The 18,287-nt window shown below is 40.0% G+C and overlaps 3 protein-coding genes across 6 annotated transcripts in view; 1 reads left to right on the top strand and 2 right to left on the bottom strand.

The window, feature by feature from the left end:
- Window positions 1–5,312, bottom strand: part of LOC125233245 (WASH complex subunit 1-like) — a 66,343-nt gene extending 61,031 nt beyond the window's left edge. Inside the window, exons 1-3 of one of the 2 annotated variants that reach the window (XM_048139183.1) lie at window positions 5,250–5,312; window positions 520–922; window positions 40–333 (exon numbers count right to left, since the gene is read on the bottom strand). In XM_048139183.1, the coding sequence (XP_047995140.1) occupies window positions 40–333; window positions 520–894 (669 nt within the window). In that variant the 5' untranslated portion in view covers window positions 895–922; window positions 5,250–5,312. Of the gene's footprint in view, window positions 1–39; window positions 334–519; window positions 923–1,068; window positions 1,202–5,249 lie in introns of those variants that run through there. The other variant, XM_048139182.1, reaches the window with a different exon arrangement.
- Window positions 1,240–5,235, bottom strand: LOC125233244 (cytokine receptor). Its single transcript, XM_048139181.1, has one exon. The coding sequence runs from the start codon at window positions 4,924–4,926 to the stop codon at window positions 1,246–1,248; it is 3,681 nt and encodes a 1,226-aa protein (XP_047995138.1). The 5' UTR covers window positions 4,927–5,235; the 3' UTR covers window positions 1,240–1,245.
- Window positions 5,313–5,815: 503 nt separating the features above from the next.
- The window catches only part of LOC125233243 (transmembrane protein 94), a 34,050-nt gene continuing 21,578 nt past the window's right edge, over window positions 5,816–18,287 (top strand). For all 3 annotated transcript variants that reach the window (XM_048139180.1, XM_048139179.1, XM_048139178.1), the window contains exons 1-16: window positions 5,816–6,053; window positions 6,964–7,220; window positions 7,592–7,699; window positions 8,263–8,411; window positions 8,807–8,959; window positions 9,818–9,931; window positions 10,399–10,493; window positions 10,622–10,841; window positions 11,240–11,431; window positions 12,343–12,527; window positions 12,921–13,044; window positions 13,448–13,582; window positions 14,282–14,427; window positions 15,132–15,262; window positions 15,648–15,724; window positions 16,024–16,223. In XM_048139180.1, coding sequence (XP_047995137.1) covers window positions 5,947–6,053; window positions 6,964–7,220; window positions 7,592–7,699; window positions 8,263–8,411; window positions 8,807–8,959; window positions 9,818–9,931; window positions 10,399–10,493; window positions 10,622–10,841; window positions 11,240–11,431; window positions 12,343–12,527; window positions 12,921–13,044; window positions 13,448–13,582; window positions 14,282–14,427; window positions 15,132–15,262; window positions 15,648–15,724; window positions 16,024–16,223 — 2,393 coding nt within the window. In that variant the 5' untranslated portion in view covers window positions 5,816–5,946. The remainder of the gene's footprint in view (window positions 6,054–6,963; window positions 7,221–7,591; window positions 7,700–8,262; window positions 8,412–8,806; window positions 8,960–9,817; window positions 9,932–10,398; window positions 10,494–10,621; window positions 10,842–11,239; window positions 11,432–12,342; window positions 12,528–12,920; window positions 13,045–13,447; window positions 13,583–14,281; window positions 14,428–15,131; window positions 15,263–15,647; window positions 15,725–16,023; window positions 16,224–18,287) is intronic.

The following is an 18,287-nucleotide window of genomic DNA, read 5'->3' as shown; positions in this document are numbered from 1 at the left end:
CTAAACGAATCACTAATTGAGTCAAATTATTCAACTTACCATCCCCATTCCAGGCGCGTACATGTATTCATCGATTTCTCTTTTCAAATGCTCTCTTTTCATGATAGAGGAGGGCGCTTCTTCCAACAGACTCCTGTTTTCGGCACTGGCAACACTAGGCACGTATACCGGTGCCTTGGTTTTACCACCGAGGTAAGGACTCTCATCTGTGTTGAAGACGAGTAACTCGCCCACGGTAGATAACGTATCTACTACGGTTTTCAAATCGAAATCCGGTTTCGGTACAGGGTTTTTGGGCTTGCCCACTTTGACGTGGAAGAAGTGTAGCCTTTCCTGAAAGAAATATGTCGTTATTGTTTCTGATTGCAGTAGGTATAAGGAATATCTCGTTTGTAAAATTAAATAGTAGCATGATCGACCGGATAATTACCAGTTACCTAACTAATTACTTTTGAATAATAGCATCTTTAGCAAATTATTGAATGAAATTGTTTTCGATCCTTAATTTAAAATGCTTACCTGTGCCTGTTTCTCATTGGCCATCCCCTGAGACTTTTTGCTCAGAGTAACCTTTTGAGGCTTATGCTTGTATCCGTTCAAGTCAAATATAGATTGGTAGTGTTCATGTGTGATCGATGCAGGATACTTAGCGCTCGAGAACACTTTGATCGCAGTCTGAATGCCGGTCAACTTCTCAACCTTAGCTTTTGATGATTCTACTCTCTGTGATAGCTTCAGCGCTTTTTCTTTATTCTGTTCTATTCTGAGATTCAGACGCGCGAACACATCTTCGACTATCCCATTCAGATTGTCAAGGGTGTCTGCTATTTGCAGTATTGTCTCTTCTGTACTCAGATCGCATGGTACCAAATTAATTTTATATAAGCCCTCCATTTCAACTTAATAAGTCAACTAAACTAATCTGAAACAATAGAAACCAACATCGTATTTATTCTGTTGATTGATCTAATTTTTATTTGGTATAAATTTGTGCAACCAAGCGATCGTTAATACCTAATATAATTAGGCGTTAATTAGCGTTAAATGTAAGAATGAAGTTGTCCTTACCGACTATGTAATCTCCTTTTTAACAACTCTAAAATCAATAAATTAATAAGGCACGACAATTATCACTAAACAACACAACTAGATTTTTTAAACGGACATTGTTCAATAATCCTATAGCACATTCAATAATATCTACAGTTCGGTCACTCAGTCTATAAAATCAGTCACTACGCGCACTCAGTTTTTGGGAGTGGTTAAACTTGAATCAACGAGTATTGAATTAATATTGTCAATGGAAGGGTCTTTGCTCCAGGAAAAGCGACAGTAGGCATCGGGACTCATGTCTGGATCGAGCAGAATGGGCGCGTCCGGCGCGGGCGCGCGCGCCGCCATCATGTTGTTTAGGTGCTTGTTGAGGACGGCGTCTTCTGGGCTCACGTACCCGCTCGCCGCCGGCTTGGGCTGCTCGCGGACCTTTAAATTAGGCAACGACTCTAAACACTGCAGTTGAATATAACTAGAATCTTCGCCTTTTTTAGGTGAAGGCAAGGGTAGTGTCGGCAAGCTCTCCGGGCCGAAGAGTTTTGTCGGCGACGGGCCGAGTTTTGGCAAGTTCATTAGCCTAGCCTGCGGGTCGTCGGCACGCACGTAGCCCGCGGGCGGCGGGCTCGACGGCAACAGCCCCGTCGTGAAGATCGGCGGCGGCAGACCCGCCATCACATAGCTCGAGCTCGCGGCCATGGGCGACTTCGCTTGCTCCTGTAGGCTCTTGATTGATGGTGAACGCAAATCAGTATTTGGATTAATAACAGACTGCACGTACCCACTGGTAGGGTTCTTCTTAAACGCCATATCATTCAAGTATGGAGAACTCTCGCGCGAGCTATCAGTTTCCGACGCGGATGCTTCTCCTTGGCTTGCGTTATCATCTCTCCCTTGTTCTATGCCTCGTAATGAAGTATCGGAGGCGGTATCTGACATTGACGACTGCCTGTCGATAGGGCCTTCAGAATTGTTGGATAGTGCGGTACTGTCCGTATGGTCGCTTGAATCGCAGTTGTCGATACTTTGTTTGATATTGGGTGATACGGGGGACGTGCTATTTTTACTATTAGGCAGAAGCAACATTTCATCTGATGATGGTTTCTCGTCTTTGTTGGTTTGGGTCCAGCCGCCGAAACCGTATTTCGTTAAATCTTTTTCGGGAACATTTAAGCCGTTGGGGAATACAGGCTTGATGTCTTCCATTTGCTTCATTTTTTTATAGAGTTTTAATGAGCCGTAGCCAACGCCAACAACTAAAAATACTCCCAGAATTATCAGTGTCAATGTGAGACCTCCAGATTGACCACACGGCATGTTATAAGTTTGACTCCATTCTCCTACATATTCATCAATACCTTTGGCAGTTTTTATAGGCAGTTCTACATAATCTAGATCACCCATCACTCCATGAAATTGATCATCATCATAATTTATTCCTCTTACTTGATATGACATTTCATCGCCTTGACAAGCAACTGTGTCAATGTACAGATCTGTTGTGTTAATGACCTCATATTCATTTTTATTTTTCAATATCATGACTTGATAGAGATCAACATGGCCTGGAGCGAACCAGTTAATGGTTCCCATAGAGTAATTATAAAGGGGTGCACTGTTTATTCTCCCTGGAGGGCCAATTCTTGTTCTTACATGAATTCCATCTTTGGGGACAATACCCGAGCAGCGATTTTTTGCATTGTTACAGGCTTTTACTGCAAATGTATAATTGGCAAGACCTTGCAGCCCAGTGATGTGACGATGTGTGAAGGTATCTTCTATCTCATAATTCATGGTCCCATCAGGTAATGTTTTTGTAATATTATAATAAAGAATTTTTCCATTCTTGTGCTCTGGTGGTTCCCATGTGATATTCAGAGAATCATGTGTGATGTCCTTTACCTTGATATTTGTAGGACTGGATGGGGTGTCTTCTAAAGTGGTCACGCGGTCTGTATTGTTATGTTGCCTGACACCAGAAGCAGTGTCAAGGGCAATAGTAAACTGATAAGTTGTGTAAGGCAAAAGGTCTTCTACTAATACACTTTGTTGATCTGGGTTGTCAATATGTATAGTATAATTTCTATCATCATAGCAAGATGCACTGGTCTCCACAACTGGGCAATAATAGATGATGTATCCTTTTAAAAAGCCAGTAGAGAATGTGCACTGAACTGCCCAAGTCAGGTTAACATGTGTGGTATCCACTGATTTACTATCATGAGACAATGATACAGGAATCTGATACCACTCCATTCCTTTTTTAGGGATATCACAGTAGGCCCATGTCATACCACTACTTTTGATACCTTTGTTAGCAGAGATTGCAAACTGGTACAATGTTGAGGGCAAATTTATTGAATGTTTACTGATGTATGGTGATAAAGTTGTAAAGTTCATACGCCCTGTACAAGTTTGTGTAGTCTTCAGTTCACACCAAAAAAGAGTGTAGTTATCAATTTTATGATTTAGTTTTTGCCATGATAGCTCATTAGTACCATTTTCGTGTGTCAGTTTAGTGAATGATTTTATTTGCAAATCTTGAGTGTTGTCCTCTGAAGGAATATAAAGAGAACTATAGTCTTTAGAGAGACCCATAGAATTCTCAGACCACACCATCACCTGCAGGGGATCATCAGATGCATTAAGACTGACATAGCTCAAACTCTTGTTATCAGGACTTAAGGTTTGCTGCTTGTTTCCTTGCCAGACAACTACTCTATATGTAAAATTTGCACCAGCTTCTTCAACATCCGACAACTGTGACCAGTAGATTTTTAAGAGTCGGTGATTTAAATATGGTTGCTGATGGAATGAGCCTGCAGCTATTTTAGGTGGGTGGTGTGGTTTTTCACTAGTTGTATTGATCATTATAAATGCATAGTCAGACCAGTACTGGTCCAATTTAGCTAGCTTGGGCTTAATGTATATTCTCACTTCATACTCCCAATGTGAAAATGGCAAACTTAATTCATATTTGTATGTCCTATTTTTAGGTGGCAAGTCAGAGGCATTAATCCTGTGAAAGTATGTTGTATTATCAATTCGAGATATCTGATATTCAATTCTGTGGTCCACTCCTCCCTTTAACAGATCCACCATATTATTAGGTATTTTCCACTGTATGGTCACACTGCGAGAGTCATTTTGCACAACCTCTATGGCTGTAGGTGGGTCTGGCTTTACTATTGAGAAATGGTCAACTACAAAGTTTTGGGAAATGCTTCCAAAACTATTGTAGGAGGTCAAGTTGAAATAGTACTTTTCTAGCTGTTGCCTGTAAAGGGGCACTCCTGGTCCTGTTTTCGTTGTCCACACACACCAACTTACATTCACATCATCATGGACTTTACAAGGTAATACTGCTCTATCATTTACCAAGAAGGTTAAGTTGTAGTTAACTACTAACTGATTTCCTTTAGGAGGTACCCAGGAACAATTGAGTTCATTAAGGTTCTTGGAGAGACATGTAAACTCTTCAACCTCCTGAGGGTAGCCATCCACAACCACCTTGCTGGAACATTTTTTATTTGTTCTTTTATTATTGCAGTAAAATGTTGTACTCTGTTTTTCTGGTCTCTCCTCATACCATCTGATGGTAGTTTGATTCACTATTGTAGTATTTAGTGGCACATGATTCACCAACAACTCTAGGTCTTCAGCAACATCCCCACCTTCAGCTACACAGAAGATTTCCAAAGGATTCCCATAAAATATCCTCCGGTCCCCAGGCGGCTGCACTGATAACGTGATATTGTTACCGAAACATTCCGAAAATATACACGGCAAGCAGAAAACTTTGATAAACATGCACCATATCCAAGAGCTCAAGTGTGGGCCCTTGCGCAAACCACTGTTTTTAGTTCTTCTTTCCATAACGAATGTTTTGTACTTTTCAGACCATCACGATACACAACACAGAGTCGTCTGGACTAAATCGAACCCAGCGATGTACGCATTCCTTGTTTTTTTTTTATCTCGCGATAAATGGCGCACTGCCTTCACTCACGGCGCGATGACACAGACTGACTGAACTCATGAACTGAACACAGACCACTCGTATGAAGCCATAACATAACGTCGTCGCGCACCACTGTCACAGTTCTAAAGTTTTTTGTCGGGGCATGGTTCTACGCTAATTAGCCCCGAATTAAGAAGGCTCAAGTGAAATTTTAGTTCACCTATTAGTAAGTACTTACATAAAATAGAAAGATACACTTTAGATTTTCTTGGAATCGCCAACTTCACTCAGTTCAGTGTCGGAGTATGTGTCAAGTCAAAAAACAAATCAATAGATAATAATGTCGCCATACTCAAAAAATATCTGATAAATTAGTGAAACTATAGTTTTATCACTTTTATCCTTTCCTGCACATACTCTTTGCTACATATAATTACCCCTCGAATGTTAAAAATTTAGCAAAATTAATTAGTTGATTTTATTTTTCTCATATTAGATACTTTATTTCATTACGGTCAAATCGGTCTGAAGTTGGCTTTGGCAGACACATCACGTTCAAATATTTAATTCAGTCAATTCAGTGTGATTTATTTCTTGATTCAATAGAAAGAGGAAAGTAGATATTTAATTGATACATCGTCAAAAATTAGTCTCTTTCTTTTTCTTTTTTTAATATAACATCTAATATATGTAATGTGATGATTTTAATTTTAGTGAAATATAAACACAAAAATTTTCAATCAAAACTATCAGTTTCAGAACGAGAAGTTATCAGTCAGCTGAGATTTGTATTTTATTCTTAGAGTACATTCTTAGCTATAATATAAACACCTATTAATAACTTAATTAAATGGATTATGATTATAAATAAATTTGTGATATGTTAATAAGAGCTATATAATAAACATGTGAATTGGTAACAATATAATAGTAACATGGATACCCAGCAAACATTAGGGTATTCAACCAAAGCGGCTCTCGTCAAACTCCGAGATGGAATACGTAGTGTTATCGAGGAGCACAAACAGAATAATAAGACCGGGTACGTGTTTACATAACATCTATAATACCTATAGTAGCTTTGGGTGCACCCTCACGTTTATATAAAAATGTTTAGTTATAAAATATAGGGCCATGCGTGGATAGTGAATGCAGACCACCTACTTAGGGTTTTCTGTGATAGTGAATTAATGATAATAATCTCTAATTGCGAATAGTATAGAGTTATCGAGTTCCTTCTAAAAAATATGATTAGTTTAGCATATTTTTGAAAATATGAAAAATCCCATAAGAAATAGGTCAAATAAGGGTACACAAATATTATACTGTCGCGGAATAAGTATTACCATACAGAAAAGGAACTTCCTACAAACTGAAGTTTAACAGCAACATGGACTGATAATTTACCTATGGGCTGTTTAGGGTTGACAAAATTCAACTAATTATCATGTCTGATTGTGCATGTTCAGGGATGACAAGTTGTGCTATTCCTAATAAATGTTTGTAGCAATGATAAGTTGAATGAAGCAGAAGAACAGTTTCACCCCCTTAACATAGTTCTTGAATTCCACCGAGCAATCATTAATTTAAATCAGTGGTGGGCAAATTTTTTTAATTGGGGGGCCAAATATGAAGGAATTCTAAACGCGGGCCAGATTTACACCAAAAATGCATTTTGACTACAGTGCTAGCAATATCACACAATATTTTGATGGACTGGTGTCACTGGTGGTGGGCGAGATACAATCCTTTAGCGGGCCAGACATGGCCCGAGGGCCCTCCTTTGCCCACCACTGATTTAAATGGTCAATAATCATGGATCAACCAATAAATAATATAATATAAAATAGTCATAAGTCATAAATAATAGTTTGCTGTAGCCAACATTTACATTTCAGCTGACTGTCAGAAGGTTAATTTAGTAAATAAAAACACTATTTTATTTATTTCAGATATGGATTCATCAAAAACATTATATCATTTTCTTCCGAGAAGGTGTTGTTGTCTGGAGTGGCATACACAATCACGTTACTATATATAATCTGCCTTACTTTGACATTTTTACTTGGGGACTATGTGAAAGCAGATGGTTATTTACTATGGGAGGCTCTGTTCCTTTTTGTGATACTGATAATTAACTTCTTGGTTGCGTTTAATGAAGAATATTTATATAGAAATGAAATACCTCATAGAGTTAAGAAAGTCCTAGGTGAGTAAAGTATCAATATGTTAAAAAAAATTTAGAATCAACTATTAGGATGGTACTTCTGTTATCAAGATTAAAGGCATTGGTGAAAGATAAGTCTTTCTTATCATTAAAGGCAATTAAAATTATCTTGATTTTATGTAATTATAAGTTGATAAATAACTTACAGCATGCATGCAGCATGTTTTTAAATAGATATATCAGATTGGTCCAATAATATTTTCAAAGAGCAGGGGTATCATGGGGATGGTATGGTATCCTTTCCATACAACCTATAATGAATAATTAATAATATTCACTGACATGTCTGAGATCTTGTAATAATGAAAATTTACTTAATGCAAGAATACCTATACAATTTTTGATGTCCACAGAAACATTGGATGATGCCATAGATAGATCAATATGGAAGGAAGGGCACTACCCCCACTTGTGTGCCCCATTCTCACCATGCGTCATACTGCAGTGGACTTACAGAGATGGTAAATACTAGTGATCCTTTATGTAGATTGTGTCATACATTATGAATTCAAATATAACCTTTAATATGCGGGTCCTCACAGAGTGAGCAGGTTACCAAGGCAATAGCGTCCTCTAGCTATTAATATGCTGTTCGCTCGGCCAAGCAAAACTTGCGGGATTACTTCAACAAGGCAAATCTACTTTGGCCGTTTGCCACTCAAAGTCATGGTCTGGCGGCAGTCACGACGCTGCTTCCTCTATGTGGACCCGATGCCCCCGAATAATTAAGTCGCGCACTTCTGTTGAATACCCGAGTTCAACACTCGCTTCGGTGAATAGCCGGGGCCACACAAAGCGAGGCACTTCGCGAGGCAAAGTGCTCGCACGGCAAACGTCCACTGTACGTACCTCGGCTGATGTAGTGCGTGTTTTGCTCGGCCGAGCAACCTGCCTCAGCCCACGTCTACATAGCACGTTTGCCGTGCGAGGAAATTGCCTCGTGAGTTCGCGACATGCCTCGCTCTGTGTGGACCCGGCTAGTTGTATTTCTTACTTATTTTGCCTTTGTGCTTTCTTTACAAAGATATGGTGGTAAATCTCCCATGGTCACTGCTGGTGGAAGGTGATGTCGTGGTGCTCCGGCCCGGGCAGGAGGTGCCTGGGCACTGCCGCGGCCTGGACCCTGAGGACCCGGAGCTATTCTTCGGACAAACCTTTCAGCCCAGCTCACAGGTAAAATACGAGACAAAAACTTGAAAATATACTTGGTTGATAAAAGTACAAAAGAAATGATAGTAATCCAACAGGATTTGATTGTAATTGTACAGATGCACATTAGGTCTTACGAGCTACGAAACTGTGGTGACTTCTCTTGCGTTTACTCCCTGTTATATTATGGGTATTATAGCGGGTTCACAAAGAGCGTTACGAGGAATTTCGCGCGACCAATGTAGACCGTGCCTCGGTATAAGCAGCATGTCCTGTCCTGCCGAGGAAAACGCACAATACGCCTCGGTCAAGTCACGTCTAAAATTGCAATGGCCTCGAGCTGCTCGCTCTGTGAAGACTATTCAGTACCAAAAAATCTTACAATAGATAACATGATTCTAATGACCTTAATTTTTCAGTATAAAGAAAACTTTAGCATGCCTCGCGTCCGTGAGCCGCACCAGAACCGCTCGTACCGAATGTGCGAAACGCCCTTTCTGAAGAACCTTCGGTTGGCTTTGGAGCATGCCACGTCTCGACCGCGCACCGTGTTTGAGAAACAGAGGTACCTGGTACGTTATTTTGATTTATTTAAAGTCCCGTGGGACAACATGGACAAAATGTATTGCATGCCAGTTTTACTTTTGTAAACATTGTTTAAATAATGCTACATCAATCTGGTAAAATTGTATTGAAACTTATCAAACACTTTTCATAACATGGTAGGTACATGTACACATGTACCATCTTATGTAAACATACAATAGGCTAGTTTCCTACTAGTCAAATCAGCTCCTTTTTAAGAACTGTCAAAACAATTTGCTAATATGGAATTACTATGAAATACTGAGGAGTGACGTCACAGTCAATTCATTTACTTTATATCTTTGTCTTTGACTTATTAAATAGAAATTATGTTTAAATATAACTACTGTCCATATTTTTCTTCTAATTATGTGGAGCTTTATTTCGTGCACTGCATACAATATTTTATTTTAAGTATAGGAAACTAGCCTATTTATGGCAAATAAATGAAATGAAATGAAACATCACCATCATCATATCAGCCCTTTATCGTCTACTACTGAGCATAGGCTTATTTTTTAGTCCTGCTCACTTGTCCCAGTACTGAACTAGTCTCATCCAGTTCCGTTAACATTTTAGTCCACCTGCCGTTACTGAGCCTTATGAACATAGAGCAAATAATAAAATTTTGCCCACTTCCTGATTTCCGATTGCACAAAAACAATGCAAAATTTTTGAGGACTTGTAGCTGATAAAACCTTATTAAACTAGTGGTTCTGTGAACTGTAGACCTCGCTACATTGCGAAAAACGCAATATAAACATTATTAACGAACACTTAGTTTTCTTTACGTAATAATACTAAGTTGGAACTTGTAATTTAATATGACTTTTTACCCTTTCCAGTGTACAGTAAAAATAATGGAGGGCATAGCACTACCCCTTGTAATCCTGCTAGTTGTGGTGGCGTCCTTCGTCCGTCACGTGTACCAGTTACCCGGCGTCACACACTGGACAGAGGTGAGTAACAACAATAGACACTGTAGAAATAGAAATCTATTGCTGAGGCTGCTCCTTTGCTTATTTCTTTGAACGTCAAGTCTAACAAATCGACCAATACATTGCGGTCGGCGACGCCGACGGCGGTAACAATGGGTTGTAGCGAGGCACAGCGATTTGGTTGCCGCGGCTCCTACCACCGGTAGCACAATGTCGGGCGTAGTCAGGCCGACCATTGTGAGATTCGGGGACCTTGTCGGTATGCGTAAGGGCCCATTTAGACGGTACGAGAACTCGCATAAGAGTTTTATTACATTGCGGTATTTGATGGCTGTGCAAAATTGTATGTATCCTCAACAGCCCGCAATGTAGCTAAAATCTCATGCGAGTTCGCACGCCGTCTAAATCAGGCCTAAAGGTGACTGCCGCGATTTTCTGGAACCCATAAACAGTACGTTAGTACAAAATTAATTCTAGTTTCTCCTCAGGTGTATTTCCTGCAAACCGTGGCGGCGTCGCTGCCGCTCTTGCAGATTATATTTCCCGTGGTCTGGGTTGCTCTCAACTGCTACGGGATGGCCCGGTGAGTATTAAGTTTAAGTTCATGTCTGCGTTTTGGACAAAACTGTGCGAGTTTAATAGGTCTGATCGACCTGAAGGTGCAGCGAATGTGTTAACAAAAAGCGGCACTTATTTTTTCTTTCGTTACAGGTTCAAATTGCTCTCCGAAACTCGTCAAAAGTACGTGCGTACGAAATCCTGCTCAATATCAGAGGATGCCAGTGACCCCCTGATACAAGCGCTCAGCGAATCCAACTTAAAGCCGGAGAGTCTCAAGTCTCTATGGAAAACTTTTTATAACATCCTGAGGGGGAGGGAAGATATGGTTGTTCGGACGGCGAATATTGTACATGTGTTGGGGTCTTTGTCGGTAAGTCTGACTATAAAAGGTGGTACCAAAGAAATTCTGCTAGATGGAAAAAGCCAGTGACCCTCTCATCCAAGCCCTCAGTGAGTGAATGCAACCTAAAGGCGGAGTCTCAAGTCTTTGTGGAAAACCTTCCATAGCATTTCGAGGGGGTGGGTAGACATGTTTGTTCGAATGGCGAATATTGTGCACGTGTTGGGATCTTTGTGAGGTTTTTAACTTTGAGATTAGCCTAGAGCTTCCAAAGCCAACTGTGCTGTATGTGTTTGACTCCACGGAATGAAGAATTTGTTAGACCTTCCACATCTTTGTGACATTTCATAGGCGGTTGGAACATGTTTAAGTTTTAGCATATATCAAAAATTTGGTACAGCACTGTCACAATATTTTTTAAATTTTAGGCCTTATGCTGTGTAGACAAGAAAGGCATCCTATCCTGGCCAAACCCGACAGCGGAGAAGGTGTTCTTCCTCCGCAACTCCAGTTCCGCCTCCACTGCTTCCAGTAAAACCAGTCTGGTGGGCTCCATGCGCCAGAGCCAGACCAACCTCGAGCAAGAACCGAAGCAGAACGAACCGTCTACCATCGTTGAGGTGAGTCTTCTATGTTTGAATATGTATCTTTACAGTTGGTCTATTCCGTCGTCCTCAGGTTCAGCCTGGCGAGCTCCATGCGCCAGAGCCAGACCAACCTCGAGCAAGAACCGAAGCAGAACGAACCGTCTACCATCGTTGAGGCGAGTCTTCTATGTTTCGATATGTAACTTTATAGGTGGTCTGTTCCTGTGCTCTCAAGACTAGTCTGGCGGGCTCCATGCGCCAGAGCCAGGCCAACCTCGATCAGGAACCCAAACAGAATAAACCGTCCACCATTGTTGAGATGATTTCATTATATGTGTATCTTTATAGTTGTTTTGTTGCTCCGACTTCAAGATTATTCTGACGGGTTCCATACGCCACAGCCAGATCAGAAGCCCAAACAGAACAAGTCGTCCACCATCGTCGAGGACGGGAAGTAGGTAATTAGTAATTACTTGCAGACTGAGGATAACAACAAGTAGCCTTCCATCCTAATGGTTTTCTATAAAGTGACGCAAGAAAGTCCCAAAACGTTTGTAACTTTTTAATTCTCTGACCAAAAACTACGCAGTTTTACACCGGCAAAGTCGATTTTGCCATCTATTTTTAGGGAAAACAATTCAGTGGTCGATTACTCTGACAAGAGTATACATATGACTGGGTAAATAAAAAATATGCTAAAATAAGTATTACTTAGGAATTTTAATAAGTGTTAATTCGAATTTCGAACTTTTGATATAGCGGTTAAATAATATCTCGGAATAAAAACTTTACGCGACAAAAAGTAGTTGTCAAATGATTCTTAGGAATTTAAACACACACACACAGATACACATAGATATATTTCTTACACAGATTGACTGAGGCCCACGGTAAGCTGAAAGAAGGCTTGTTAGGAAGTTAACAATACTAAATTTTGTTCCCAGGTTCTAGACTTAACACACGACCAGAACGCTCCCTTCAGCGTAGAATTCGACGACCAGCGCTGGCGGCAACACTTAGCGCGGCTCAAGCCTTTGGGACTCGCAGCTTTGCTCAATACGTGCGCGCCCGCTCCCAGACACACTTATGCGCACTTCTGTGCACATCTCACTTGTGAGGCGCAGTATAGGTATGTACGATTCTAAATGTGTATTGTAAAATATTGTGATTACTTCTTCTTTTACGCAGCAATTCCATCAATTGATCGCCTAAGGTTACTGTTGCGTGGTTAGTGGTCGTCAAACTGACTCTTAGGACACAGGGAGATCTTTGAAAGGCAGGGAACAATGTTTTGTAATAGCTCATAGTTGCACTTGAGATTTTTTTTGCTGTACAATTGGTAGAAAGAAACTATTAGATAGTTTGAACATGTTCAATCCTATTTGCTAATTTATATTTAGTTCCCTAAAATAAAATGTTCTGAATCCCTGAAATTCGGTTTACGGTTTATATCTCGTTACGTTTAACAAAGTTAATGTAACCTAGATTACGACTAATTGTGAATATAATGATTTTCTTCTAGCGAGGATCTAGTTCCAGTAACCAACCGTCGTTGCCTCTGCGAATTGGCGAAGCAAATCGGATTCACCGAGTCTGTGGAGGATTCCTACACCATTCAAGAATGCCTGCCCATCTTCAGGCATTTAGTGAGTATTTCAAGCTTTGGACTTGTCTTAAGCGTTTGACATACTATAAACACCATATTTTGTTGACATAAATAAAATAATTGAGGTAGAAAGCATTTTAATATCTTTTTTTAGAAGCTTCGTTTTAAAATTACAAAACAATGATAACTTTCAAAAAGTAGATAGAAATATTGTTCCCAAAAATGTATGGAGTTACACAAGGGAGCACCTTTGGTCATTCACTTTACAATGCATTATAAATTATTGCTATATTCCTTTCAAGCCTAGCTGATTAAATTTAGACCTAGTCAATTTGTGAACAAATACTTATCGCGTAAAACTAATAATATGAGTGAAGATCGTGTTAGTTTAAATCAATAAATACTTATCGTATAATTTTTAATTCATGCATTTATTTCTACAGCAAGCTGATACGATTCGTCGCGAGACTCGCTTCGTGCGTTCCCTACACTTGAGCACGCGAGTTAAGGTGCCCCTTCCACACATGCTGGCCGTCGTCGTTAAGGACCAGGCCAATCAGCTGCAAATGCTGACACAAGTAAGTCTAGAGAGTGTGCAACTCGTGTGTGTTTGAAAATGTATAGAAATCATCACATATTTATGCCGGTGACTGTACCAAAGACATATGTAACTCCGTATAAACAGATAAAGTCTAAGAAAAAAACGTACCAATACCCAAAGGTTGTCTGGATGAGTATTGTATTGTATTGTACCTCAGAACCGTAAAGAAAAAGGTACGATGGCTTAGATGGCACACCTTTGGAGGACGCTTATTTTAACACATATCAAGCTAAGAATATGGGCCAATTGTTTTGTCAAAACTGAGGTTCAGTTTTAAGCCTGTGTCGCGAGATGGCAGTCTATGTACTATGATTACACATTTAACTTTGATAGTAACTCTCTATAATACTCGATCCTCTTTGGTTCTATCTATTCTGCTTTTACCCGGCATTTTTGAGGTATCGTTGAACAGTTTGACCAATAAAGGATTCTCCAAAAACATCCTGCCTCGCACAGCTCAACTGTGGAACAAATTGTCGCCTGCGGTATTCTCGGATCAATACAACCTTCAAACCTTCAAGAAACGAGCGTACACCCATCTTAAAGGCCGGAAACACACCTCCAATCCTTCTGGTCTGGTGTCCATTGGCGGCAGTGATCGCTTACCTATTACAAAAATTAGGAAACATCTAGCGAGTGTTCCTTTTATGACACCTCTCGCTCTCGTTCGTTCCAGGGTACCGCAGACATAATACTGGACTCATGTGTGGATTACTGGAACGGACGGGACCTGACGCCAATCTCGCCGTCTGACCGAAAGAAGATCATCGATTTCTACCAGCGAAATTCGCTTACGGCCTACTGTACTGCTTTTGCATACAAGTAAGTAATCCAAAGTGTATTTTTTACGCGCCTTTAAGTGCCCATTTTGGTAAATGTGTCACTAGTACGCTATTCGCCAACCATCTGACGACCGGTCTGCCGTAGGTGGTAATGACCCTGCCTGCTACGCCGCGGTCCCGGATTCGAATCCCGGTAAGGGCATTTTAATTTGTGTGATAAGCACAGATATTTGTTCCTGAGTGATGGATGTTTTCTATGTATATAAATATTTGTATATTAGAGGTATATATATCGTTGTCTGAGTACCCACAACACAAGCCTCCTTGAGCTTACCGTGGGCCTCAGTCAATCTGTGTAAAATTGTCCTATAATATTTATGTATTGATTTAAATGAATGTAAGTGTTTACGCGATTAAGTCCCCTTTAGTTTTAAATTTAATATGAGCTTTTGTTGCTCATCGATATTGCTGTTACTCACAAGTACTGTACTGAATAAAAACTCAGCATATTTACTGTGAAAGCGGTTCGCAAACGTTACACTAACGGCCCGGCCACGACTTTGGTCTAAGCGGGACAGCGGTGAGCGGCGCCCATACATACGCACGTATGGCTGCCGCTCACCGCTGTCGCGCTTAGACCAATGTCGTGGCCGGGCCGTAAGGTTGTGGACTGAACTTGAGGACACCTATACAAAGGATATTTTAAAAAGCTTATACTGATTCTATCTCTTTCTTGACAATCAGACCGTTGACCCGCGGCATATCTCCGTCCTTGTCGCGTATGTATCTGGAACTACCGGCCGACAGTCGGCAGTTGTACGCGCCCCATTCCCAACAGTGGGCAGATGCTCCTGCTCTACATTTTCATTCCACCGGTGAGTAAACATATTTAGTCAGAAGTAGGAATAGTCGGGCAACTGGATTTTTTATAAAAGTAGGTAATAAGTACTTTTATAAAAGTGTCTCAGCGAGGTCAAGACGTAATCTAAAATGAATATATGACACGACCATTAAAAAAAGGAAATATATTAAATAAATTCAATCATTGAATCTGCTCACAAACTTTTACGAATCTATTGAGAATTGCGCCTTGTAGAGGATATCATCTGCGAGTTTTTGCCTCAGCTGAAACAGAGACCACTGACGCTGTCTGTGCCAATGACGGGACGTCAAAAGAGTTGGAATTTTGTCTACTTGCCTATTTATCAGACCTTCTCAGACATTTTTTAGGCCACTTATCAATTTAATATTTTTTTTTAGATTCGTTATTATTCAACGAAGTAACTGATGACGACGTCAGTGATGCTGACGGATATTTCGACATGCAATGCAATCAGGTAGGTACTTCATAGTTGAATAATATTTCATTAAAAATACCTGTATCTATCCAATTCTCTCATAAGTACCTACCTACAATCTTTTTTTACGTCCCCCCAACAAAGACATAATATGTCTTTTAAACAAACAAAGCCTAAAACTTACCTTGAAATCATAAAAACAATGTAAGCTCGTTTAGACGGTATATGATAGATAAAAACTGAGATTCTAATGTTTTAAGAATGTGTCGAGAAATGGCAGTCAATGCAATTTGACTACAAACACTTGACAAAAATCCTCTCTATTCTATCCTTCACAGGTATTCATAGGCATGGTAACAATGCAGTACCAAGCCCAATCCGACATGGTGGAACTGATTGAGCGTCTCGAACGCGCGTGCATCCGCTTCGTACACTTCAGCAAAGAGAACGAGTTGCGCTCCAGAGTGTTTAGCGAGAAGATGGGCCTGGAGTCTGGGTGGAACTGCCACATATCGCTCATTAGCGGGGAGACGCCGAGGTGAGATAGACTTTAAGAGTTGGGGGTTGTTATTCGAATCATTGCGTGCGTGATAAGGTACATATTTGTCTCGTTACCAAGCAAAAGATACTAAATTGTCGCCTAAGCATAAGGATGCCCTAACATAAAGATACACGCATTTCATCCATGCGGTAAGAGACAATGTGGTACCTGTTACTTCAAATCGTATAAGCGACGATTGAGACTATTTAGAATGATTGAGTGCATGAGGTAGGATCACTTAGGGTAACATTAAACTGGGCAAAGGCATTTGAACGTCGAGAGTGAGAAAAGCAAACACTTTAATTCATAAGCAAGACTAGAGGGAACTCACATAGGATTCTAACATGATATGAATTAGGCTGGGAACTAGAGTCAAGCCACCGTTGTCGTCCAAAACGGGTTCATCCGATTCTATACATTTTGATCGTGACGCACCAATGCGCTGCGTACAGCCTGGTTCATAGCGGCACTAACAATCGGCTTGAAAGAATCTGTTTTGTGCGACTGGAGCGGCCTTAAAGTGTCAAAATGTAACTGTCGTTCATTGGTGCATCATACTCCTTTTTGAACAGAGATCAGAAAAGAGTAGAAATTGAAAAATAGCAAGATTATAGTGTCATCCCGTTTTATCAGTATCTGTAAGAAGTCGGGACGACACTACGATGTAGCAACTTTTTAATTTCTACTCTTTTTTTCCAGGCCGTAGGTTATGTACTAGTATATGGTCATAAATTAAATATAACAAGATCATACCATCCCATACATTAAAATGCGACCGCCTACGAACGCGTTTACACTCCACCACACATAGATGGCGCCACAAAAATGCCTTGTTGCCACCGATTATTTGTAGATTGGCATTAAGTGTCAATTCCGAGCCGTAAATCTATGTTAAAAGTGACACTTAACGCCATCTACAAGTATAATCGAAAGCTACAAGACATTTTTTTTTGTGGCGCCATCTATGTGTGGTAGAGTGTAAGCGCGGTCTTAGACGGTCGCATTTTAATGTATGGGATGGTATGATCTTGTTATATTTAATTTATGATATGGTTTTGATGTCAAAGACAAATATCTAGTGATGGTAATATCTAAGATTTTTCTTTGGCTGTAACTATTCTCTGATGTCATAGGAGGCTTACGGGCAAATATGCTTAAACATGTCAAGTTTGCGCTGTAACCAATGGGCTTTCAATGAATAACTGTCATTCCTCATCCAACACACAAAGACAGACAATTTAGACTGTATTACCCCTTCATTTGGTTAAATTTACTAGTTAAACTTTCTAAGTGTGTTATTTTTTAGTGTGTACTGATTGTATATTAATCGATGTTTTTCTTCAAACTACTTTATTTGGCTTTGATCTTTGATGTCATGAAAAATCTATAGGGTGAATTGGGGTAATTTCGAAGCACAGAAATGCTCGGGTAATTTCAGAAGGGGAATCTTGATGTGATGGAAATAATGGTGATATTTAAGTAAGTGACTTTCGAAATTACCCCAATGCACCCTATGTCAATTCTTTTTTATATAAAAAAAAGAGTTCTTTGTCCAAAATACATATATTAACGAAGATTACCGACAAGTTTTATATATTTTTGTTTTCAAATATTGGCGGTGGTAATTCGCCTTGCCTGATGGTATGCAGTTACCGTAGGCTATAGACGCCTACAACTACAGAGATATTACATGTGCGTTGTCGGTGTGTTCCGATTACTGATTAGGTGTACAGTCGCCATCAGATATATAAGAGCGCCCGAGGTACTCAAAAATATCTGAACACGCCTCTAACGCCTAGGCAATGGAGGCGTGTTCAGATATTTTTGAGTACCTCGGGCGCTCTTATATATCTGATGGCGACTGTACTTTACATCAGTATTATTGGTAATTATTGTCCAAAAACTTACGTTAAAAATGTAATGTGTAGATCGAAGCCAAATAAATCGCTAATCTTTTTCTACAGGTGTTAATCTAATGTTTAGCGTGTTGCTTACTTGGCGATGCAAGCATATACAAATTGCAAAAACCTTCGATACATAACATCGATATGATTCTTACAG

The sequence above is a fragment of the Leguminivora glycinivorella genome, chromosome 14 (genome assembly GCF_023078275.1).
Source record: "Leguminivora glycinivorella isolate SPB_JAAS2020 chromosome 14, LegGlyc_1.1, whole genome shotgun sequence".
Lineage (NCBI taxonomy): Eukaryota > Metazoa > Arthropoda > Insecta > Lepidoptera > Tortricidae > Leguminivora > Leguminivora glycinivorella.
The sequence above is the reverse complement of the archived record's forward strand: the minus strand, read 5'-3'. Positions and strand labels throughout refer to the sequence as shown.

Coding starts and splice junctions, on each gene's coding strand:
- LOC125233244 (XM_048139181.1), bottom strand. CDS start 4,926: ATGGAAAGAAGAACTAAAAACAGTGGTTTGCGCAAGGGCCCACACTTG.